This window comes from Nannospalax galili, unplaced genomic scaffold, assembly GCF_000622305.1.
Source record: "Nannospalax galili isolate Female #2095 unplaced genomic scaffold, S.galili_v1.0 scaffold799, whole genome shotgun sequence".
NCBI lineage: Eukaryota > Metazoa > Chordata > Mammalia > Rodentia > Spalacidae > Nannospalax > Nannospalax galili.
In genome coordinates, this window is record NW_008343085.1 from 97,783 (window position 1) to 122,020 (window position 24,238).

The 24,238-nt window shown below is 49.8% G+C and overlaps 4 protein-coding genes across 9 annotated transcripts in view; 3 read left to right on the forward strand and 1 right to left on the reverse strand.

Moving 5' to 3' along the window:
• Nucleotides 1–158: 158 nt before the first annotated feature.
• Nucleotides 159–3,315, forward strand: Lcat (lecithin-cholesterol acyltransferase). The gene is made up of 6 exons (XM_008839051.2): nt 159–352; nt 1,045–1,201; nt 1,280–1,395; nt 1,489–1,584; nt 1,667–1,891; nt 2,723–3,315. Exons 1-6 carry the CDS (start codon nt 199–201, stop codon nt 3,295–3,297), a joined length of 1,323 nt encoding a protein of 440 aa, XP_008837273.1. The 5' UTR covers nt 159–198; the 3' UTR covers nt 3,298–3,315.
• A 2,129-nt stretch (nt 3,316–5,444) lies between these two features.
• On the forward strand, nt 5,445–8,316 carry Psmb10 (proteasome subunit beta 10). Of its 2 annotated transcripts, XM_008839055.3 has the most exons (8): nt 5,450–5,633; nt 5,840–5,927; nt 6,011–6,108; nt 6,209–6,349; nt 6,614–6,729; nt 6,847–6,905; nt 7,496–7,647; nt 7,727–7,898. In XM_008839055.3, the coding sequence occupies exons 1-8, from the start codon at nt 5,578–5,580 to the stop codon at nt 7,836–7,838; spliced, it is 822 nt and encodes a 273-aa protein (XP_008837277.1). In that variant the 5' UTR covers nt 5,450–5,577; the 3' UTR covers nt 7,839–7,898. The 2 variants fall into 2 exon arrangements, with proteins under 2 accessions (XP_029422323.1, XP_008837277.1); XM_029566463.1 differs by lacking the exon at nt 7,496–7,647 and having other exon boundaries at nt 5,445–5,633; nt 7,727–8,316.
• A 50-nt stretch (nt 8,317–8,366) lies between these two features.
• Ctrl (chymotrypsin like) lies at nt 8,367–11,755 on the forward strand. 4 transcript variants are annotated; one of them, XM_029566464.1, is made up of 7 exons: nt 8,367–8,735; nt 10,434–10,537; nt 10,628–10,707; nt 10,817–10,898; nt 11,035–11,234; nt 11,313–11,446; nt 11,534–11,749. In XM_029566464.1, exons 2-7 carry the CDS (start codon nt 10,488–10,490, stop codon nt 11,693–11,695), a joined length of 708 nt encoding a protein of 235 aa, XP_029422324.1. In that variant the 5' UTR covers nt 8,367–8,735; nt 10,434–10,487; the 3' UTR covers nt 11,696–11,749. The 4 variants fall into 4 exon arrangements, with proteins under 4 accessions (XP_029422324.1, XP_029422325.1, XP_008837274.1 ...); XM_008839053.2 differs by lacking the exon at nt 8,367–8,735 and adding an exon at nt 9,648–9,840 and having other exon boundaries at nt 11,054–11,234; nt 11,534–11,755; XM_029566465.1 differs by lacking the exon at nt 10,434–10,537.
• Nucleotides 11,756–11,892: 137 nt separating this feature from the next.
• Pskh1 (protein serine kinase H1) overlaps nt 11,893–24,238 on the reverse strand; it is a 28,438-nt gene continuing 16,092 nt past the window's right edge. Inside the window, exon 3 of one of the 2 annotated variants that reach the window (XM_008839056.3) lies at nt 11,893–14,157. In XM_008839056.3, coding sequence (XP_008837278.1) covers nt 13,840–14,157 — 318 coding nt within the window. In that variant the 3' untranslated portion in view covers nt 11,893–13,839. The remainder of the gene's footprint in view (nt 14,158–24,238) is intronic. The other variant, XM_029566407.1, reaches the window with a different exon arrangement.

The window sequence follows — 24,238 nt, forward strand, 5'->3', positions numbered from 1 at the left end:
CGCCAAGGGAAGAAAGGCAGAACTGAACCCAAGCCCAGAGCTGGCTCCCTGAGGCTGTGCCCCTTCCTGGCAGTGGTAATCTCTGGCCACCCCCATTAGCTGTTCTGTCCCTCCCACTAGCCCTAGGGCCCCTCCCATCCCCATTCCAGATAAGGCCAGACCAGGACTGCCTCATCTGGCAGTAGGCACTAGGCTGGAATGGGGCTGCCTGGCTCCCCATTGCAGTGGGTGCTGTTGCTGCTGGGGCTGCTGCTCCCTCCTGTCGCCCCCTTTTGGCTCCTCAATGTGCTCTTTCCCCCGCACACTACGCCCAAGGCTGAGCTCAGTAACCACACACGGCCTGTCATCCTAGGTAAGCCCCCACTAGGACCCTGCTACACCAGGCAAGAACTTGGGGAGCTTGGGTCCCAGCCCCTGACAGCAGCAGCAGATGGTGCCAAGGCCTTTCTGCTCCAACACTAGCCCCCAGGTCTGACTTGGAGTGGGGAGGGGCCAAAGATGTCCTATAGAGACATCACCCCTTCCCCCATCACATTGTTGTCTTGAGATGTCTACTCTAGAGGGGCCAGCAGGGAGTGGGGGAGGTGGTGGGATGAGATTTGCCTAAGGGCAAGATTTGACCAGGGCATTACAAGATACATTGGATCCTGGGTTAAGCCCCACTACATCTTCCTTGGCTCCTACCTCACCAAAGATGCCCAGCCCAGAGGAGGCCCATAAAGGCCTGCCCCCTACCCTAAACCCAACCTCCACTCCCCCATACCTATTTGTTGTCACCTTGGACTTTGGCAGTAATGGAAGGCCTAGCTGGATGTTTGCTTTTCAGGGGCAGGGGTCAGTGGCCTTGGTTCCTGCACCTTCCCCGACTAAAGGGAGCCTGGGCTTTGTGGTACTGCTAGGACAGTAAGGAGTGTGCTGGGGAAGAGGATAAATGTCATTTATCACCCATACCTTCAGGGTGTGGGAGATGGAAGGGTGGGTTGGTGTGAGGGTGGGGTCAGGGAGCAAAACCAAGGAGTCCAGAATGAGAGCTGGTGCCCACAGTGCCTGGCTGGATGGGGAATCGGCTAGAAGCAAAGTTGGATAAACCAGATGTGGTGAACTGGTTATGCTACCGCAAGACAGAGGACTTCTTCACCATCTGGCTGGATCTCAATATGTTTCTACCCCTTGGGGTGGACTGCTGGATTGATAATACCAGGTATGTCCCATAAGCTCTGCCTATCCCCTCCACATTGCCCCTTGGGCTACTGGTTGTTGACTGTTTCACTGTCCCCAGGGTTGTCTACAACCGCAGCTCTGGGCGTGTGTCCAATGCCCCTGGTGTACAGATCCGTGTCCCTGGCTTTGGCAAAACCTACTCTGTTGAGTACTTGGATAACAACAAGCTAGCAGGTGTGTGCACTCAGGCAGGCTGGGGCTCTGGTGGGCCATCAGGCTGGCCACAGGTGTCATAGGCAGAGCTCCTATGCTGCTCCCTCCGTGCAGGTTACATGCATACATTGGTGCAGAATCTCGTCAACAACGGGTATGTTCGCGATGAGACAGTACGGGCTGCACCCTATGACTGGCGTCTGGAACCCAGTGAGTGACTTCTGGTGATGGGCTAGGGGTAGAGCAAGTGGTCCCAGACCCTAACTGTCCTGACCTATCCACCCATCTGCAGGCCAACAGGATGAGTACTACCAGAAGCTGGCAGGGCTGGTAGAAGAGATGTATGCTACTTACGCGAAGCCTGTCTTCCTCATCGGACACAGCCTTGGCTGCCTGCATTTGCTCTATTTCTTACTGCATCAACCTCAGTCCTGGAAGGACCATTTCATTGATGGCTTCATCTCTCTTGGGGCTCCGTGGGGTGGCTCTATCAAGCCCATGCTGGTCCTGGCCTCAGGTGAGGAGCCTCTCACCTTACTGCCCATCATCTGGTGGGCAGTAAGGAAGGAATGAAGCAGATCACTGAGCTGGCACTCCAACTGCTCACAATGGTTGTCTGGAGACAGTGTCTCTGGGACACACCTGCTTTCTGTTAGCTCCTTGAAAGCAGTGACCTTGGCAGGGCTGTTAGGATGACTCCTTCCAGAGTCTATATCAGCGAATGGAAGGAAACAGAGGAAACCAACCCCAGATTTGTTCCTTGTGGCCCCAGGTCTCATACACTTCAGCTTTCAGCTACTTTCTACTCCCAGAAGCCGCTGTGCAGAGGAATCTGCCATATTGAGGGCATTTGCCACAGCAGCACCAACCCTAGGGATCCCTCCTGCCCTTCCTGAGGAGTAGCCCCAGAAACCCAGCACTAACACAGCTATCACTAATTGAACACCACTGTATGCTGGGCACAACCAGGCTTAGCCTTCCCCACAGAAGTTCACAATCTAATGAAAGAGAGACTCACCACCGATGGTAAAACAGACCATCATTTCGTTCTCCCAAAATATAATCCTGTGACCCCTGTGCAACATGAGCCCCATACGGGGCCTGAGGGAGAATAGCCAGTGCACATGTACACACAATTCACACATCCCATTCTCAGCAACACCCCTTCCCCCCACATTTTTTGAGACCCTACAGCTCTGCCTTACAGAGATACCAACATAGCTCTCCTTTAATAAGCATATTCAGCACTTAATATCAGACCTGCTCTGTTCTATGGCTTGGAATCACAGTCTGGATGGGGAAGGGACAAGTTTGAGTATTGTACTATCTCACCTTGCTATGTCCACAGGTGACAACCAGGGCATCCCACTCATGTCCAGTATCAAGCTGAGAGAGGAACAACGCATAACGACGACTTCTCCCTGGATGTTTCCAGCCCACCAGGTATGGCCTGAAGACCATGTGTTCATTTCCACACCAAGCTTCAACTACACAGGTCATGACTTCAAGCGCTTTTTTACGGATCTGCATTTTGAGGAAGGCTGGTATATGTGGCTACAGTCACGTGACCTACTGGCAGGCCTCCCAGCACCTGGTGTGGAAGTATACTGTCTGTATGGTGTGGGCCTGCCCACACCCCACACCTACATCTATGACCACAATTTCCCCTACAAAGACCCTGTAGCTTCGCTGTATGAGGATGGTGATGACACAGTGGCTACACGAAGCACTGAGCTCTGTCGCCGGTGGCAGGGCCACCAATCCCAGCCTGTACACCTGCTGCCCATGAATGGGACACAACACCTCAACATGGTCTTCAGCAACACAACACTGGAGCACATCAACACTATCCTGCTGGGTGCCTACCGCCATGGCACTCCTGTATCCCCAGCTGCCAGCCCAGTGCCCCTACCCTCTGAATAAAGACCTTTGCTGTTGTAAGCCCTGTGTGTTGTGGGTTAAGGGGAAGGCACTACTAGGGTCCCTACACTCGGAATCCTATGTTACCAGGTCCAGGACTCAGTGGGACCTGAGGTAGGAAAGGCTCTGCTAAGGCCTGAGTTGGAACTGAACATCCTGAGATGTGCAGCTGTTCAGGAAGCCTGCCCTATGCTGCTTCTGCTGGGCCTGGGGGCTGGAGCTAGCTGTACCCACAGCTGCAGAATGGGGCATAAGGAAATACAATTTGAAATAGTCTCTTAATTTCTGGTTGGATACAAGAGCCTAAAATATGGCCAGGCATAGTGGCCATGCCTTTCATCCCAGCACTTGGGAGGCAGAGGAAGGCAGATCTCTGTGAGTTAAAGGCCAGCCTGGTCTACATAGCGAGTTTCAGGTCAGCTGGGGCTACAGGGAGACCCTATCTCAAAAAGACCAAATATATACATACATATAGGGACCTTCTATAGTCTTGCAGGTTTTTACTTGCTCAGGCAGGTGGTGTTTTGTTTACCTCAGGAGTCTTGTTGGCCTCTCCCTCCCTTCTTCAGGGAATGTTTCTTTTGGTGGAATCTGCTATACAACTCACTGTCACTGGTGAGATGACTTCCAGAAAGTCTCTACTTCTATCTGGGGATTGATACCAGGCTGACTATGGTGGAAGCGAAGGCTGGTTAGTATGGAGGAATAAGGGCAGAGCCTGGCAACTTAATCATTTAACACCTTCCCCTGAGCCTGAGAGTTTACTGAAGTACTGATCATCTGGGCCACCTTTTCAATACTTGTGGTAATATGTTGACACATGGACCTTCGTTTTTAGCATCTTTATCTAGTTTTAAATTTTTTAATGTGCTCCTTTAAAACAGGACTTTGCGAAAGTCTTCCTGTTTCCACTCCCTGCATCCTTTCCCTTAACATTTGCTAGTGATGTTTATTGTTTCTTGTTGTTCCCTTCCCCCTCACACATGCCTCCCCCCAGTCTCCTGGCTTCTTACATCAGTACATGAGGCTCTAGTTCATTTCTTTTAATGACTGTGTGGTATTTTACACTGTAGTGAATCTTTTGGTGTGGACATTTGTTATCTTTAAATAATGTCACAGTATTCTATTTATATTGGTTTCATGTACTTTAATGTTTCTTCATGGGGATTTCTCAATTGATAGATTGACCTACTATGAAGAAAGCTTGTTCAAATAGTATGAAATTCCCTATTTTCCTACTGGGGTCCCCCGGGTTCTTCTAAGGATCTGGAAAGAGGAGCTCAGGCTTCTTACTGCCAACACGCGCTTGAAGTGAGAAAGCAGCTCGGGTAGGACCCAGCCTGCCTTTCCTCGCCTTTCAACACTCAGGGAAACAAGAGATTAAGCTCAACACATCCCGTGGTCCCCTAATACTCAACTCCTAAGCAAAATGGAAAACTGAAACTCCTGTGGGATTACAAAAACTGACACTAAAATACTTCTTGAAAGGTAATAACAGATCTAAAAGGATTAATTAATTTATTTTTTGAGACAGGACCTCACTCTCTATAACCCATACTGGAAACAATCCTCCTGCCTCAGTCTCCTGGGTGCTGTGATTAAAGGTGTGCATACCACAATTTAATTTCCTTTTTTTTCTTCAGGGCTAGGAATCAAGGCCAGGGCCTTGTCCTTAGGCAAGTACTCTACCATAAAGCTAAATCCCCAGCCCAAGTTGCCCTCCTTAAGAGAGGGAAGACGCAAGGGTTACCAATCACTGTTTGAGGTCTCTAGGTGGCAAAGGCAACGAAAGAGGAATTGAGGAAAAGTGACAAAGGACCAAACTCAGCCAAGCCTCACCTACTGGAAAGTCAGTACCTGGCCCTGTGTTCCACAGCTTTAGAGCACTGGCATGGAGGTGGGGTTCAGGTAGGAGTTGGAGGGGTGGAGGTAGGTGTAGGACTGGAAGGGGATGAAGGAGCTAAACAATGGCTAGAGGGGAAGGATTTGTCCCTGGGTTGGGAAAAGATCTGGGGAGCGGCAAGGAGGGCCTGGCGAAGGGCACCAACCCCTTCCCCAAACTACCTGGGACTAGAAGCAAAGGTGAAAGTGAAAGAAAGTTGCAGCAACAACCTCTGAACTAGGGTGGAGGTGAAAGCGAAAGCGAGAAGCGTTACCCCCCCCCCCCCCGGCCGATCAGCGATCAGCTCCTCGGAAGCCTGGACGCCTTTCTGCTGCCCCTGGCCCCACTTGTGTGATCCACCCATCGACCCCCAGATCCCAATTCGACCTCCTTGCCCCGAGATGCTGAAGCCGGCCTTGGAGTACAGAGGAGGCTTCTCCTTCGAGAACTGCCAGAGGTGAAGGAGTGGAGTTCTAGCTGCGAGCTGCCTGTGCTTTGCTGTGGGCCGTCTCTTTTTTTCACTGGCGGCGGTGGGGGTGGGGGGAGCCCGTGTTGGGCAACGAAATTGGGCTTAACCCAGATGGAGACTGAGTTGGGTTCGGGGGACGAGTTCAAGGGACCCTAGAAGCAGATCTGAAACCAGTCACCCGACCCTGTTTCTAGGAATGTAGCTTTGGAAAGAGACCTTCCGGGACTCCAGGTCCCTCATGCACGCAAGACTGGAACCACCATCGCGGGACTCGTGTACCGAGTGAGCGGGTGATGGGACTGGAGGGCAGGAAGGGTAGCCAACCGGGAGGAGGTGGAGGGCACTGAGGCCCGGCTCTTCCTCAGGACGGGGTCATCCTGGGCGCGGATACGCGGGCCACTAATGATTCGGTCGTGGCGGACAAGAGCTGCGAGAAGATCCACTTCATCGCCCCCAAAATCTAGTGAGAACCCTTCAGCCCAGTTCCCACTCAGGAAAGCCGCCCCGACGCCCCACCCTGCACATCTTAGCCCTGTCCACACCGACCCTCCCATTTCCCCCAGCTGCTGTGGGGCTGGAGTGGCTGCGGACGCCGAGATGACCACGCGTATGGTGGCGTCCAACATGGAGCTGCACGCGCTGTCCACCGGCCGCGAGCCTCGGGTAGCCACCGTCACCCGCGTCCTGCGCCAGACGCTCTTCCGGTGCGGGGGAGGAGCTAAGGAGATCCCCGGAGGGGCAGCTGCAGGGTGGGCGGGGCCAATAGTAAGTGGGCAGAAAGAAAGAGTAGGCTGGACCAGCAGAGAGACCGGAAGAGGCCGGCCTAACCAAAGCTGAGCAACAGAAAGGGACAACGTCAATTGTAGGGCGCCAGGCCGCAGGAAGGGGTGGGACGCAGACCTAAGAGCAGTTTTGCAAGGGGCGGAGCCTGGCTACAGGTGACAGTGACTGTGCTCACTTGTCCACAGGTACCAAGGCCACGTGGGAGCATCCTTGATCGTGGGCGGTGTTGACCTGACTGGGCCGCAGCTCTATGGCGTGCACCCCCACGGTTCTTACAGTCGTCTGCCCTTCACGGCCCTGGGTGAGCGCTTCCACCCTTTTCCTACGTAGCAACCCCTTCCCCTGTGACCCTATCCTCACGTTTGTCCTCTAGATGGGGCTGCTGCAGCAGACCTCAGATGCCCTTTCCCACCTGTAGGCTCTGGACAGGATGCAGCCTTGGCACTGCTGGAGGACCGGTTCCAGCCAAATATGACGGTGAGCGATTTCTGTCCCCTACTTCATGCTCACTGGTGGGGAATGCATAAGGATCCTGGCCAAGTATAGAAGTAAGGAAGGCTTGTTGGAAGGTGACCACCGAGTAGGGACTGAGTAATGAGAGAGAAGTGAGGTTCAGACAGTACTGAAGCTTAGACCACAGAAAGAAGTTCACAAAGACTCATTAGCCAAATAAAGAGGAGAAGCCCAGTTGAATGGTATGTGAGACCTGAAGCCTGGACTTTGGAGTGGGAGGGAAGTGGATGACTGGACTTCAGAGATATCTAAGGCCCAGAGAGAAAATCAATGATAGAGGATTAGTGGATGGGCAGGCTTCTGGAAGAAGCCTATAAGAAGAACTATAAGCAACTCTGAGAAGATTGTGCAGCAGACAGTGGGTGGACGGAACACAGGGTCTTGGGGGGAGAGGGAAGCAGAACCCAGGGGAAGGAAATTTGGGATGGAGGGAGAGAATGGAGGTTGGGTTTGCACAAATGGTAAATCATCCCGGCTTCAAGATTAACAAAGTCCCCAGGCTGGAGCCTGAGTTAACGCCAGAGGGTCCATTACACCTCATTCACATACCACAGCTGGAAACCGCAAAGGAGCTGCTAGTGGAAGCAGTCACTGCAGGGATCCTGGGTGACCTGGGCTCTGGGGGCAGTGTGGATGCATGTGTGATCACTGCAACCGGTGCCAAGCTGCTGAGAACACTGAGCTCACCTACAGAGCCTGTGCAGAGGTAGGAGCAGGAAATGCCTAGGGGGTCTGCTAGAACAGGACAAGCTGCATGCTGAACGGCTGTCCCTCCTCCCTTCTAGAGCTGGCCGCTACCACTTTGCACCTGGAACCACAGCTGTCCTTACCCAGGAAGTGAGGCCCCTAAACCTGGAGCTCCTGGAGGAAACTGTGCAAGCCATGGAAGTGGAGTAGAGTGGCCTGAGGCTTAGAGCTTGGAACAAGGGGGAATAAATCCAGGAGATACAAACAGAACACTGTGTCTTGAGTGGAGCAGAACAAGCAGTCATGGGGCTCTGTGACTAAGGTATCCATGCAAGAACCACTGCCTCCCACAGGTCCAATTCCTGGCCTGAGGTGTGAATCTCAGTCATAGCCAAACTCCTAAACTTTCTAACTCCAGACAGATCATTCTCACCCCAACACCCCTGCTATGAAAGACCCCATGGTCAATTCCTATTCAGTGCCTTTACCTGGCTTATCAGTGACCTAGGAAAAAGCCTCATTCTAGGACAAAGGCACATTCTCTAAAGAGATTCTCCTGAAGACTAGACATCCCTGGTGGCCCCCACTTGTGTTCCCCCTAACACATTATGAACATTTTTATATACAACAGGAAAGTTAAAGGAATTGCACACTGAACATCCATATGTCCAATAGACTTTACAATTCATTTTGTTGTATTTGATCATATGTATATCCATTCCTCCATGTCTCCATCAGGCCCACCCTGGGTCCCATGAGGGCTAAAGTACTGAGAGAGGAATTGTTTCCTGATTCTTAAGGACAAGTTCTTATCAAGTACTCCTCACACATCCATCTACAATGCCTCTACCTGTAACATTCATCAGATGATCAGGCACTTGTGAGCCACTGATACAAATGTTGGCTTTGTCTGCAACATGCGGGGCTGTGAAAAGGGATACTGACTCCAAGTTCTCTGGCTGGAAGAGTACATGGACTCATGGGGAGAGAGGACACATTTACATAAGAATCTTATGCTGAGCACTGAGTGCCAGGCCTAGGTGCTGGGTGCTGGTATGAATATCCTGCCCTCTGAGTAGCCAAGTTCCACTGGGGCTTCAAGAACTGGTAAGTCACATTCTCTAAAGAAATTCTCCTGCAGACTAGACATCCCTTGTGGCCCCCACTGTGTTCCCCCTAATATATTATGAATATTTTTATATATACAGGAAAGTTAAAGAAATTGCACACTGAACATCCATATATCTACTAACTTTACAATTCATATTATGTTGTATTTGATCATATGTCTATCCATTCCTCCATACTTCCATTTACCTCACTGTTTGGACCAAGGTGTTTTTGAGCCAATCAAAGCCCTCACACCCCTGAAAGTCCAGCCAACTCGTTACAACTGCACACCGAAGCATCTTCTCTCCATTGGTTCAAGCTCAGCCTAGAGCTCAGTAACAAGGGAGCTGTAGATACCAGGGCTTGCCCATGGCAGTCTGAGGCTTGGAAGCAGTCAGCTTTACTGGTTGCTGCCCTTCTACCTGCAACTTCAGTCCAGAGGCTTCCAGTCAATGAGGGCTACACTTATCAATAATGTGGGGCCCAGAGCCAGCCAGGGTTTGGGTCCCACCCCATTTCATGCTGGTGGGAGCATCAGCATCTCTGAGCAAACCTCTGACTCCTGTTCCAAAGTGATGAGGAATCCTTGAGATAATGTCTGTTAGGATTTACAACCTCCATCCATGGCCTTCCACTGCAAAGCTGGCCACATCTGGCTTCCACCAGCCTTAACACCCCTATGCTCTGAGCAGCCTTCTTTGAGAGCCAAGTATCCTTGATAGCCCTGGGAAACTTCTTTGGTCCCAGTCCCCAGGCTGACACTTCAGTAGACCTAATCAACCATATGTCTTTGGTACCCAGTGATCAACATTGGGGTGTGAGGTAGTTCAGAAAGCCAATCAGAAACCAAGGCTTGGGGAGGTGGAGGTGAGAGCCTCACACCTGGGCTATGCCTGATAATTCCAAGGACTTTGGCCTACTCCCAGGTGGGTATGGGAGTGGGACGAGACCACACAGCTGGCCTGGTCTCAGGCCCAAGGCTTAGGCCCAAGGACAAAGATACACATAAATAAAGCCAGGCTGTTCTCAACTCTGTTCACATCTTCCACAATGCTACTACTCAGCCTAACCCTTAGCCTGGTCCTCCTTGGCTCCTCCTGGGGTGAGTGGGCTGGGATCAATCATGACTGAACAACCAAAGGCAACTTAGTTCCCAGCTCATCCAGAGGCCTAGAGAAGGAACCAGCCTCATCAGAAGGGATGTGTGGACAAAGGAAAATTGATGTACCAAGGCAGAAGGTGTGAGCCTGCAGGGCTGGAAGTGAGGAAAGATGAATATAGGGACAGGTCTCACAAATAAGACAGGAACCTGAGCTAGACCTGAGAGAGCTTAGGAAGCCATAAAAGTGGTATGTGGCAAAGCCTAGTCTAGGTGGAGCCCTCTGGGTGCATGAAAGGTATTAACTGCTCAGGCCTTGAATGGGCAAAGGACTAAGGAGGAGATGATAACAGCAATCAGGGAGAAAAGTGGTCTAAGGAACACTGTCGGGTAGATGTTAAGGAGTGGACAGGATTTGGGGGGTGGTTGGGTGAGGGTAATAGAGATAGCTCTGTAGGCCCAAAAGGCACTCAAAGGGAAGGGTTACTAGCTCTGTTGATTTTGACCCCTCTGGGATGTACAGCTTTGGAGCACCTGGGGAAAAGATGTGGGGAGAGGTGGGCTGGGATGTGGAGCCTCACCAGTCCTATGTCCAGGCTGTGGTGTTCCTACCATCTCACCTTCACTGAGCTACAGCCAGAGGATTGTCAATGGGGAGAACGCAGTGCCAGGCTCCTGGCCCTGGCAGGTGTCCCTGCAGGTACACGTACCCTATGGGCAGGGTAGGGTCCTGGGTGCTTTATATCTACATGTAACTTAAGGCCTACCCACATATGACTTTTGACCCTAGGATAGAAATGGCTTCCACTTCTGTGGTGGTTCTCTCATCAGCCAGTACTGGGTGGTCACTGCTGCCCACTGCGATGTCAGGTGAGTGTATTCCACCTGCTCTACCCAGTCTAATTCTTCCACTTCCTTCCCTTGGTACACCTCTTGCTCTGCACCCCACAGCAGCTGCCTAATCCCCTTATCCTTGCAGTCCTGGCAGTAACTTTGTCGTCTTGGGAGAATACGACCGATCGTCCAATGCTGAGCCTGTGCAGGTGCTATCCATCTCAAAGGTGAGTGCCTGGCTGCATGTGTGGGAAGAAAAATGAACTGTGGGTGGGCTACTTTGGGCACAAGAATTCCAGCATGCCCTGAGCCATCTGACTCAGCACAACCTTAGATGCCTCTACTCACCCCAACCATACACAGCTCCTTCCTGGTCCCACAGGCCATTACACACCCCAACTGGAACCCCACCACTCTGAACAATGACATGACCCTCCTGAAGCTTGCCTCACCAGCCAGGTACACAGCACAAATCTCACCAGTCTGTCTGGCTTCTTCAAATGAGGCTCTGCCTCAAGGTCTCACATGTGTCACCACTGGCTGGGGCCGCATCAGTGGCGTGGGTAAGAACTTGGGTAAGAGCTGGGGGAGAGGGGGTCAAGTATCCTGGGCCAGCCTAACCACCCTTTCCTGGTCCACAGGCAACGTGACACCAGCACGTCTCCAGCAGGTAGTTTTACCCCTGGTCACAGTGAATCAGTGCCGGCAGTACTGGGGTTCAAGTATCACTGACTCCATGATCTGTGCAGGTGGCTCAGGTGCCTCCTCGTGCCAGGTAAGCACAGGCACACTGCCCTCTACACTGACTCATGGAATACCTCTTCAAACTGCCAGGCTGACTTCTCCCTTTTCTCCCTTTCAGGGTGACTCAGGAGGCCCTCTTGTCTGCCAGAAAGGAAACACATGGGTGCTTATTGGTGTTGTCTCCTGGGGCACTAGTAACTGCAATGTGCAAGCACCAGCTGTGTACACCCGGGTTAGCAAGTTCAACACCTGGATCAACCAGGTCATAGCCTACAACTAAGCTCTCCACAGACCACTTCCCCATCTCGACTCAATAAAGACACCAGGCTCTCTTCTCTTGTGTACGCATGTCTGTTATCCTGGCTCAGGAGAAAGAAGGGCTCTTGAGAGTTCTACCCCTGACTTGGACATTGTCTTCTAGAACAGAAAGGGCTGTGACTCTTACCCCTGGGAAAATCCATTGGTTCTACAACAGAGTCAGGGTGGTCAGAACAAATGGCAGCCTTCCCTAGGGAGGGCAGCCTGTTTATTGGATACAGAAGATACATTTACAGAGTACACAAAATAAATAACCGCACATTCTCCATGGCATGAAGACCCAGTGGACCTATCAAAGGCCCAAGATGCTAAACTCCCTCCATTCTATCCTCAAGACCAGGCCTATCCCGGGCAAGAGAGAAAATAAATCCCCAGTGCTTCAGGCCCCCAGAGACACCTGGGGAATCAGTGGGTGGGAGAAGTCAGAGGCTGTGAGGCTTGGATTCTCCACTGCCTCCTGCCTAGGAGGCAATGAGGATATAAGGAAAGGGTGTCTAAGACACAGTTGACTTGGCACAGAGTGGTCTCTTTGGTTTGGTTTCCCACTAGAGGTGGCATATGCAGAAGGAGGGCCTAGCCCAAGGCTGCATACCGGGAGGAGCTGAGTGGGGGTCAGACTCTCCCTGCTGGCAGAGGCCCCAAGTCTAGCTAAGGCCCAAGCTAGATTCTGGACCCTTCCTACCCACTGAAAGCTGCTATAGAAGGAGGGAGCTTGAATTCCAGCCTAGTGTAGCAGTAGGGGAGACCATAATAGCCATAGGGACTGTTCTGGCTCAGTCCTCTGGGAAAGCAGCCCCCCAAGCCCACCCCACCTCCCCAAAAGGCTCCCTCCAACCTGAGACTCAGCGGGACCAGACTGGAAAGTTAATGCTGTGAAAGGAAATGGGCACAGGGCACACAGGGCATGGCCAGCTCCCACAGCAATGCCACCACCCAAGACACCCAGGGTTCAGAGGCAGGTAACACAGTATGGCTAAGTTCCAGGGAGAGGTGTGCAGAATCTGAGCAGAAGGGGAGTTGAGCAGCCCAAGACTCTCCCCCAATACAACTCCTTCCTTTCTTACTTTTGAAGGATTGTGGGTATGCAAAATGGTGTGCATCAATCACCCCCAGGCTGCCAATACCCAGAGTAGACACTAGATGGCGCCTTCATGAAGCTATAGAGGAAGGCATTGCAGCTTCTGAAAGGAAGAGCAAATGGCTAGTACCAAAGGATGGAACCAGGGCTGACAATGGAATGCTGAGGGGAACCCTCTGCCTCGATTCAGGTACACAAATCTCCCAGGTAGCAGCAATGGGGCTCCCTTTAACTCCCCACAGTTGGGGAGGAGGCAACTTGGGAATGAAATGGGTATCCAAATAGGAGAGGAAGACAACAGTGGACTCTGACAAAGACACTGAGGGTGACAGAAAGGCTCCCTCTCATAGAGAGGCTGAAGCCTGAGGCTAAGGCCCATGCTACAGTCCTATCACCAGAAATCCTGGCAAGTCTTGGGGCTTAGAAGGGATCTCTGGTGGCACCATGAAGGAAGACAGATCTTGACTTAGGAGGTACGGGTGGGGCTGCTTGGATCTAACTGGGGCTAAGGGTCCAATCAGGCACCTAGGGCCTGCAGTCTAGCAAAGGCCAAAGCTGGACCTCCCACTGGAGCATAATCTTAAGATCAGGATGGCATGGAATGTGGGAGCTAGATAGGAAAGCTTTGTGGAGGAAAGGAAGGTTATAAAAGTAATTGTCTCAAAGGGTGCTGGGCCATAGGACCCTCTCTACCCAGCACAGTATGCCCCTTTAATTCAAGAGCCAAAGGATAAGGGAACCAGTGGGGGCCAGGTCCTGCCCTTTCTCCAAACTCATATAGAGCAACCGCCTACCAGGTTCCTAATTCAGGTGGTGTAATAGCCCCCTAGGCCACCAGTACATCACAAGAGGCCCAGGCCCATGGGAGGAAATGGGGACTACTAAAGGCACAGAGAAGGACTGGGGCCAGATATACTCTACAAACTGCTGGCCATGAGGCCAAGCTCCAGAGAAGGTACTGGGCCCAGATAGCACAGCAGAGAGTGGTCAGGATGAAACTATGGAGTGTCCATGCCATAGCTGGTGGCTCAACCATTATACTGCTGCTGATAGCGCAGGTTGAGCTCACGCAGCTCACGTTCTCGAACACGGCGGGACTTGTTGGAGCGTGTGGAGCGGCTAGAACGTGTGGACTGGGCAGATTTGGTGCTCTGGCAACGTGAGGAAGCACGCTTGAGGAGATTCTGGGAGATGGATCGGTGAAGATTCTTCATGGATGAAGAGGCTGCCATGCTCACTACCCATGGATGTCTCAGGGCCTGCAATGCAGTCATCCGGGCTCCAGGGTCCACTGTCAGCAGGCGGTCAATGAAGTCCTTGGCCAGATTGGACACACTAGGCCAGGGCTAGAAACCAAGGGCAGGCATTAGTATGAAAGGATTCAACAGTACCTTCCCATCTGAATGATTCCAATACAGCACTGGGATCTGCATTTATACACTCCCTAGGGAAAGGCGGCACTTCTCCCATACAAAATACTGGTGTTCCTTCCCCTACCCCTCGATGCTGACCCAGGTTACCAAGATGGGCTGTTCTCTAGATGATGAGTCTAACAAGGAGGAAAGGGATCTTTCCTCTACCCTAAGGAGCAGTTTAAAAAAAAAAAATATGGGGCTGGAGAGATGGCTCAGTGGTTAAGAACACTGTTCTTGCAGAAGACCCGGGTTTGAATCCCAGCACCCACATGGCAGCTAACAACTGTTTGTAATTCCAGTTCCAGGGGATCCAACAGCCTCTTCTGTATTCTTCGGGCACTGCATGACATGGGTGCACTTACCTACATGCAGGCAATACATGCATACACATAAAATAAAAATAATTTTAAAAATTGGGGGGGGGTTCTTTTTGAGACAGGGTCTCCCTGTAGCTCCAGCTGTCCTGGAACTCACTATGTAGACCAGGCTGGCCTTGAACTCGCAGAGATCCACCTGCCTCTGCCTCCCGAGTGCTGGGATTAAAGGCATGGGCCACCACACCCGGCATAAAAAATTATGTAGGTGCTATAGGAACCAAACCCAGGTCCTCTGCAAGAGCAGCCAGTGTTCTTAACTGATAAGCCATCTCTCCAGCCCCCCTAGTTTTAAGTGCTCTGGTTGAAAGCACTACCAAAGCCTGGTTGAAGGAGGTGACCCCTGCCATCCCCTAGCCTACCTTAGGGAGATTTTAAGATTTATTTTTATTATTTATTTATTATTTTTGTTTTGCCTTTTTTTGAGACAGGGTCTCACCATGTAACTATGACTGGCGTGGAAGTCACTATGTAAACCAGACTGTCCTTGAACTCAGAGAACAGCTTGCCTGTGCCTCCTGAGTGCGGGGATTAAAGGCATGCACCATCACACCAGCTAAGATTTATTCATTCATTCATTTGTATGTGTGTATGTATGTGTGAATGTATGCATGTATACGACATTCATGCAGGTGCCTATGGAGGCCAGAAGATCTCTAGGAACTGTAGTTACAGACTGTTGTACAGCAAGTGCTCTTAACGCCTGAGCCACCTCTTGTGTTCCCCCAAGGGATTTTTTTGTTTTTGTTCTTTGGTCTTATTGAGAAGGGTCTCCCTGTAGCCCCAGCTGACCTGGAACTCACAATGTAGACCAGGCTGGCCTCAAGCAAACAGAGATTGGTCTGCCTCTGCTCCCAGTACTGGGACAAAAGGCATGTGCCACCACACCTGGCAAGGGATAGTTTTAAAGAGAATGATTCAAACTTTCTCAACACATCTTGAATTGGACCTAAGCTCCAATAAGTAGATATCTGGACCAGGTCACCTGGAGGGCAATTTCCAGTCCTTATTGAGAGGATCGTACCTTCCAATGTATTCTGGGGCCTTGAATGTCCTGGAAGCACTTCTGGCATGGGCTCTAATGCTCCTCAAAGTTAGGTGTTTCCCTGACCCTGCTACAGGTTCTACTATGATGCCAGGAACACTGCTGCTTTCTTTACTGCTAGATTAAGTCTGTCTTGCCCGTGGCACCCTTCACCCTGAAGAACCTTGAGTATGTTCTCCACAGTGCTCAGGCACATCTTTTAAGAGCCCACATTCCAGAGAGGTATGGCTAACCATCTAACAAACTCACACACATGTTGACAGGATGAATGTACTAGAGAATTGCCAGAAAAGCTTTTGGTTCATAGATAAGAAAGCCCTGTGGACTGCTGCTGCTACCTTAACACAAGGAGCCACTGTTAGGGCCAGACATGGACATGCACTGCAGCCACAGCCACTCTTTAAGATATGGGAAGCAGCAGGCCTATCAGGGCACCTCACCGACATGGTAATGAACAGATTGGAAGAATACCTGTGCTGCCCTGCTGGTCACTAGTAACACTGCAACCCAGCCTGGCCTGCTGGAGGAACGGCTTCAAGACAGAACTGACTCTGTAGCCCAAACTACTCTGAACAGGGCTGTTTACACCGATTCTGCCTCTGTCTCTTAGTCTATCCTGACAGAAGGAGCAACTCCTAAGCCAGGCATGGTGGTACATCCCAGTACTTGGCGGGTAGAGCAGGAGTTCAAAGTCAGCTCTACTTCATAGTCAATTTGAGGCCAGCCTAGGCTATGTGAGCTCCTATCTCAAACACCCCCATTCCAAACAAGTAAAAGAGTAGTTAACTTAGGGCTGGAGGGATGGGTCAGCGGTTAAGAGTACTGGCTGCTCTTGTAAAGGACCTGGTTCAGTTCCCAACACCCGCATGGGGGCTAACAATGCTCTATACTCCAGTTTCAGGGGATCTAACACCCTTTTCTGGCCTTCAGCATTGCACGAAGCAGGTGCACTTACATACATGTAGGCAAAACCCTCATACACATAGAAAATTAAATAAGTACTTTTTTTTTTTTTTTGGTCTTTCTAAGACAGGGTCTTCCTGTAGCCCCAGCTGGTCTGGAACTATGTAGACCAGGCTGGCCTGGAACTATGTAGACCAGGCTGGCCTGGAACTCACAGAGATCCACCTGCCTCTGAATCCTGGGATTAAAGGTGTGTTCCACTACACCCAGTGCAATAAATAACATTTTTAATACACATACACACAAAAGAGTAGCAGCTCCTTTGTAGAAGATAGAACAGTGGCGAAGCTGGATTCACAAGAAGATGAATATGAATAGATCAGAGGCTTCCCCACTTCAAATCCTCACCCAGTCAAACCATGGGCACTTGCAGTTTGGAACCAGTTTGAAGCAGTCTTAGAAGGACCTCATCAGACCTGCGGAGTGGGCTTAAACATCTCCATCTCCAGAGTGGCACAGGTTCGCACCAGGCACCGACCCCTGCTGTTTGTCAAGAGACCAGCCTGTTAGTGCCAAAGCAAGTCAGATTGATCCACCCCTTCTACTCCCTCAGACTCTCGCCTCATCAATTATTGTGTTTATGGGACTGTGTAGAGAACACTGATGGGCTCATTTGTCCGAGGGCCAGCCCAGACCTTTCCAGCAGGCCTCCAGCACTCCCCGTCTTTGAAGGGCTGGGAACAGCTATGCTATGGTGGTCCCTAAGCCAATGTGACTCAAGCCATACTAACCAACATGCTTCAGTTTAACCTTCATGTGCTAAAGAATTTGCAGTGGGAAGTCTAGCAGGCTGAACACAGGGAGATGGTCCTCACCCAGCCTGCTGACAATGAGGCAGGAACCTGGGCTGTCCTCCAATTGGATGGTCCCTAACAACCATACCTAGACCTCCAAAAGGACTCAAAAAAGTGAAGCTGGGGTTGGAGAGATGGCTCAGCAGTTAAGAGCATTGGCTGCTCTGGCAGAGGTCCCAGGATTGGTTCCCAGTACTCCCATGGCAGCTAACAACTTTCGTAACTCTAGTTCCAGGAGATCCAACACTCTTTTAGACTCCATGTTCACTGCATGCACGGATGTACTTATATACATGCAGATAAAACACTCATATACATAAAATAAGTATAAATTTTAAAAATGTAAAGCCATCCATCCTTATAGTCCCACTTCTGGCCTCCAGTCCAATTCAGCACTTCCCAAGAAAGTACTGAGTATCTGTAGCCAAATCCACCTGCTTCCCCAACATGCTCAGACCCCTAGATCCTAAGTTTATCTGCCTATGACTTACTGGCTAGGAAGCATTCTGGGCATGAGAAAAAGAAAAATGATAGCCACGCCATTGAGTTTCCACAATTTTGCTTGCTCTGGCTGAAGGCCAGAACTCTTAGCTTACTATATATACTTGGGGCCAGACCAGAAATACTGTGGGCCTTAAGTGGCTGACACATGGGGCGGGTCCCAAATAGAGTTGGTTAGTCTCCCAGAGGCTTCTACCTGTATCTGGACTGACATGGAGTACAGGGGCCTGTGAGGAAATGTTAAGAGGTTGGGTGGCTTTGCCTCTACACTTCAGATTAGAAAACAGCTTCAATATCTGTGGTTCCAGCCTATTCTCTCCACAAGTCTCTGGACAGATGGGTGAGGGACTAGGCCTTGAACTGAGGCTATGGTAGGAAGGTTTGATAACCTACATTCTGAGTCTGATCATCCAGATGGCTGCCTTTCTCCCTAGTACACAGTCCCCAAAGTGATCCTGTTCCCTTGCAGTTATTTACTCTTTTTAAAAATATATTTTATTATTTTTGTGTATATTGTTTGCATGCATGTAAGTGCACCCATGTCATGCAATGCCCGCGGAGGTCAGAAGAGGGTGCTGGATCCCCTGGAACTGGAGTTACAGACAGTTGTTAGCTGCCATGTGGGTGCTAGGAATTGAACCTGGGTCTTCTACAAGGTCAGTCAGTGCTCTTAACCACTGAGCCATTTCTCCAGCCCTCTAAGGTACCTATTCTTGAGGTAATCACAAAGGAAATAGTTGCAGTGAGGCGCAACCACTCCCTGTGTATTCCTGCACCAATTTTCCCTCATCACCCACTTCTGCTGGGCCAAAGTCACTCCACAGTGGACTCCAACTCTCTCTTAGATGGAGAGTCACCAAAATAGGATGGCATTCTGCTCCAGCTCAGGGTACCTACCTCTCTCTTCCCTGCCCCTTTCACTTGGGTGGAAGGTACAGCAAGAACATTTCCCAAGCCTACTATATGGTCTTAATTTGAACCTGAGAACTAACTGAATAAGGATACAGCTAGCTGTTCAGTTAAGCTGCAGGGGGAAGAGGAAGCTGCTTCTTCCTGGCAGAAAACCTTGCTTGCCTGCTGCCCTAGACATCTTCTGGCAGCAGGCTGACCACTGTCAAGTGAAAATGCAAGAGATCAAATGGCCCAGGTCTCCTCTGGATGGCATTAGGGTGAGAGACTCAAGTGTCAGACTGTAAGTCCAAAGGCCAATTCTATTTCTTTGTATGACCTTTGAGAAATCACAGCCTTCTTTTAACATGGAGAAACTAAACACAACATGATTCTAAGTCTCTCTTAGTTTTAAAAGTTCTGGATTCTAAGAACAGTTTCCCATCTCTTTTTTTCATTTCTTGGCGGCATGTGAGGTACCAAGCATAGATGTGATATTCTAGCTGAACTCCTGACACCTGCTGACCTCCTGGCCATTAGTTCTTTATGCAGGCCATGACTTTGGGAAAAGAAGGTAGCCCCACTACGGAGCAGCTAGGCGGAGGGAGGAACAAAGCTGGTCTTGCTACCATGACTCAGTTCTCTCGGCTTCATCTCAAGATGTATTTTTATATTTTCAGACCCAGTATTCCCACCCTCAAAGGCCTTTTTTCTGTACTTACGTGGGCCTGAATTAGAGCAGAGAAAAGGGCACAAAAGAAATTCTGGGAAATAGGGCTTTGGGTTTACTCAGAAGAGCACAGCTCTCATTATGACAAGAACAACACACTCAGATGCTGCCCATAGGTTAAGTTTTCTAAAAAAATGTAGCAAGATTGGAACTAGCATTCCTGCTCTAGTTTAGACAGCAACATCCTGGTGCTTGGGCTTCCAGACCAATCAGGATCCAACACCCTGAGATTCCACAGGAGCTGGGAAGAGATAGGCAGCAGAAAAGAGAATATGGAGGGAGAGTCTGAAGAAGAAAAAAAAAAAAAAAGAAGGAAGAGGAGCTGGAGAGATGGCTCAGTGGTTAAGAGCACTGACTACTCTTGCAGAGGACCCAGGTTCAATTCCAAGCACCCACATGGCAGATATGAACCGCCCTTAACTCCAGTTCCAGGGGAATCCGAAGCCCTCTTCTGACCTCCGAGGCATTGCACAACACGGGTGCACTCACATACGTGCACGCAATACACTCATACATACAAAATAAAAATAATAAAATATTTTTTTAAAAAGGAAGAGAACAGGGGCTGGAGAGATGGCTCAGCAGTTAAGACCACTGACTGCTATGGCAAAGGACCCGGGTTCAATTCCCAGCACCCACATGGCAGCTATGAACCATCTTTAACTCCAGTTCCAGGGGAATCCAAAGCCCTCTTCTGACCTCCGTGGCACTGCACGACAAGGGTGCACTCACATACATGCAGGCCATACACTCATACACATAAAATAAAAATAATAAAATATTTTTTTTAAAAAGGAAGCGAACAGAGGTTTGGGGAAATTGTTGGTTGAGAGTGGGTCTCACTATGACACTCATGTTGGTGTGCTTCAGCCTTCTGAGTGCTGGGATTACAAGGTGTACCACCATGCTCTGCTTTTTGCTTTTGTTTTTAATACACGGGTCTTTCTATGTTTCCCAGGTTGGTCTCAAACTTCTGGGTTCAAATAACTCTTCCACCTCCCACCTAACCTCCTCAGTAGTTGAAACAACAGGTGCATCCAGCTGAAAGCAGAATTCAGGTATTGTTTGTTTTTACAGTGCTAGGAATTGAACTCAAAGTTAGAGTTCCAAACATACTAAGCAAGTGCTATATCCCCAGTCCTGAGGTTTTACAGTTAACCAAAAGGCCAAGAAGCAATAAAGCAAGTGGAGTTTTAAAAAGGTAGATCTCGCCGGGCATGGTGGTGCATGCCTTTGATCCCAGAACTCAGGAGGCAGAGGCAGGCAGATTCTCTGTGAGTTCAAGGCCAGCCTGGTCTACAAAGCGAGTTCCAGGCCAGCTGGGGCTACAGAGAGACCTGTCTCAAAAACAAAAAAAACAAAAAGGTAGATTTTTTTTTTTTTCTGTCCTTTTGAGACAGGGTCTCCCTGTAGCCCCAGTTGACCTGGAACTCACTTTGTAGACCAGGATGGCCTCGAACTCACAGAGATCCACCTGCCTCTGCCTCCGGAGTGCTGGGATCACAGGCCTGCGCCACCACGCCCGGCTCAAATAAATAAATAAATTAAATTAAATAAAAAGGTAGATCTCAGCTACATGGGAGAATTGTTTGAGTCTAATTTTAAAAAGAGACAGAAGGGCTTGGGGGGGGCATCACTCAAATCACTCAAAGAGACCATGCCATGCTCTTAGCATACGTAAGACACGAAATCAATTCTGAGCATGATGCAGCAGGGCATGTGGAGCACGTCTTTAGTCCCAGCACTCCAGAGATGGAGGGAGACAGATCTCTGTGAGATTGAGGCCAGCCTGGTCTACATAGCTAGTGCCAGGCCAGTTGGGGCTACAGGGAGACCCTGTCTCAAAAAGACCAAAAATAAGAAAATGCAATCTTGTGCCCTTACCTACCCTCGCCAACAGTTCACAAAGTGAAGGGTAGGAAGGGATGGGAAGTCAAGGACCGAGTGTGCTGAGCAGGGTGTGGTTTACTCACACTGGGAAGAGAGGAAGGCTGAAAACCTGCACCAGCTGATCTAACAATGCCTGTTTTTTTAACAATGTCCTGGAACACCACTGGAAGATTCTAGATCTAGAAGAATCTTACAAAGTGATCTCTTTTGTTTCTACTCAAGGATTCTTCTGAAACCATATGGTTTTCAGGGCCTGACCAAGCTTTCTTTCCCTTCTTTTTTTTTTTTTAAAGAAACAGCAACAAAAATTTTTTTTGTTTTGTTTTGTTTGAGACAGGGTCTTCCTGTACCCCCAGCTGGCCTGGTACTCACTACATAGACCAGCCTGGCCTCAATCTTATAGAGATATCCACCTGCCTCTGCTGAGTGTTGGGATTAAAGGCATGCACCACCATGCAAAGCTTAATTTTTTTTTAAGGCAGGGTCTCATGTATTCTAAGCTGGCTTTCAATTCACTATGTAGCTGAGGATGACCTTGAATTTCTAATTCTCCTACTTCTACCTCTCAAGTGCTGGGGTAAGAGGTATGCACCACCATTCCCAGTTCTTGCAGTACTAGGGATTAAATTTAGGACTTCATGCAAGCTAGCAAGCATTCTACCACGTGAGTTACACCTCCAATCCCACAAGTGGTTTAGAGCCAGTGGCTATTAGCATCTCACAGACATTGTGGTCTCTGTCCTCGGAGATCTGTGTCCCTAGAACACACCTGGACTTGGCTCAGAACCAGTATTTGATCAACACTGAATGGCATGATGAGGAGAAATTAAGGTTACACAGCCTTTTGCTCCAAGTGAGCTAGACCACACTGAACTGAAGCTCAGTAACATGCATGCACTGGAACACAAACTAAGGTATGTCAGGCAGGAAGAGAGGTGACTCTGTGAAGATGGACAGACTGGGGAAGGAGAAAGGTATGGCCAGTGAGGATGATTGGACCAGGTCACCATTAGCCAGTCCATTCAATGGAGAATTAACATCTGAGTTGGGGCAGACGGAGTGTGGGAGGCCATGAGTGGATCTGAAGAGGTCAGAATGTGGGAGAGATGACAGCCTGGCAGCTCCCAGAAGAGCCTAGAAGCAACAGAGCCTATGAGAGGGTGGTGCTATCCAGGTGGAGTCAGACAAAGAAGAGAGGGAGGGGACCATTGGTACATGAGTGATGACTCTGAGCACAGCCAGGAGGCTCCCTTTTGTTGGAGGGGCTTTGAGGACTGGAAATGGAAAATGGAAGAGAAGAAAGGCACCTCTGACTATGGCTAATGTGCTGCTGGAGGTGGAGGCAGAGAAGGCTTTTGTAGAAAGGGCTAAATACAGCGGTGTGATAGCAATCTATTGAAGATGGGGAGCTTTGGAAAGATGGAGACAGCCCTTCCCAAGGGATCTCTTCTGGACAAGTATGGAGGGATGGTCACACATGTATTGTTACCATCCAATGCTTGACATCCAGCAGCCACTAGCAGGTAGAAAAAGAAAGGCTTAAGGATGTACCACAGCAAAGAACTGAATGTTACCCTGTCTAGAGGTGCTAGACAGGACAGTTAGAAGTGAGGGGAATGCTGGTCATGGTGGCACATGCCTTTAATCCCAGCACTCGGAAGACAGAGGTGGATCTTTGTGAGAGTGAGGCCAGCTGGGGGCTACAGAGAGACCCTGTCTCAAAAAAAAAAAAAAGCGAGGGAAGACACATATTGCTAGAAACAGATGGCTGGTGCTGTGTAAGCATGATAGTGGTCTAATTTGTATGTGTCCCAGTACATGCAAAGTACCCAAAACTGAGCTACTCCCTAATGTGGTCTAGCTCACTTGGAACAAAAGATTGAGTAACCTTCATCTCTTTAGTCATCTTGCCATCCCATGTTGACTAAGTACTGGTCCTGGTATGCCTTATTTGCATTTTCTTGTGCTGGAAGATACAGAGATAGATTTTGGGGAAAAACATCATTTGACTCTGGGAGCAAGAGCTATGAGAGAAAGGAGGTGAGGAGGTGAGCAGATGGATCCAATATAGTCCTTATCCACTCTGAAAGAAGGAAAAGTAACACGGTCAAAGCATGCAGCAGAATCTAAGCATCAGTGAGAAATATACCACCTGCCTCCCTGCATTCTGCAGCTAGATCTCTGACTCTCCCATGTCTTCTTGGCAGTACTCTCCTCTCCATTAACTGGAGTAAGAGCTTAACTTCTCATTTCACTGAACCCTGTGACATCCAGAGATAGGAAGAGAGATAGACATCAGCGTATAAAGCCAGGCTGCATGTCTACACTCTATAATAGGTGATGGATCATTACCACCCCCCATCACCTAGAAAGCACCAAGACATGACACATCCTTTGCATGTTTGTGGTTTTTGTTTTTTTGGGGAGAGGGGTTTGAGACAGGGTCTCCCGGTAGCCCCAGCTGGCCTGGAACTCACTATGTAGACCATGCTGGCCTTAAACTCAGAGATCCACCTGCCTCTGCCTCCCGAGTGCTGGGACTAAAGGCGCGTGCCACCAGGCCTGGCCCATGTCATTTTATATTAACATCCCAAGGCAAGTGCTAGAGTCACTTTAAGAAATGGGGAGCCTGGGGCTGGCAAGATGGCTCAGCAGTTAAGAGCACTGGCTTCTCTTGCAGAGGACCCGGGTTCAATTTCCAACACCCACATGGCAGCTAACAACCATCTGTTAACTCCAGTTTCAGGGAATTCAATGCTCTCTCCTGACCCCCATGGGCATTGCATGACACAGGTGCACTTACATGCATGCAGGCAATACACTCATA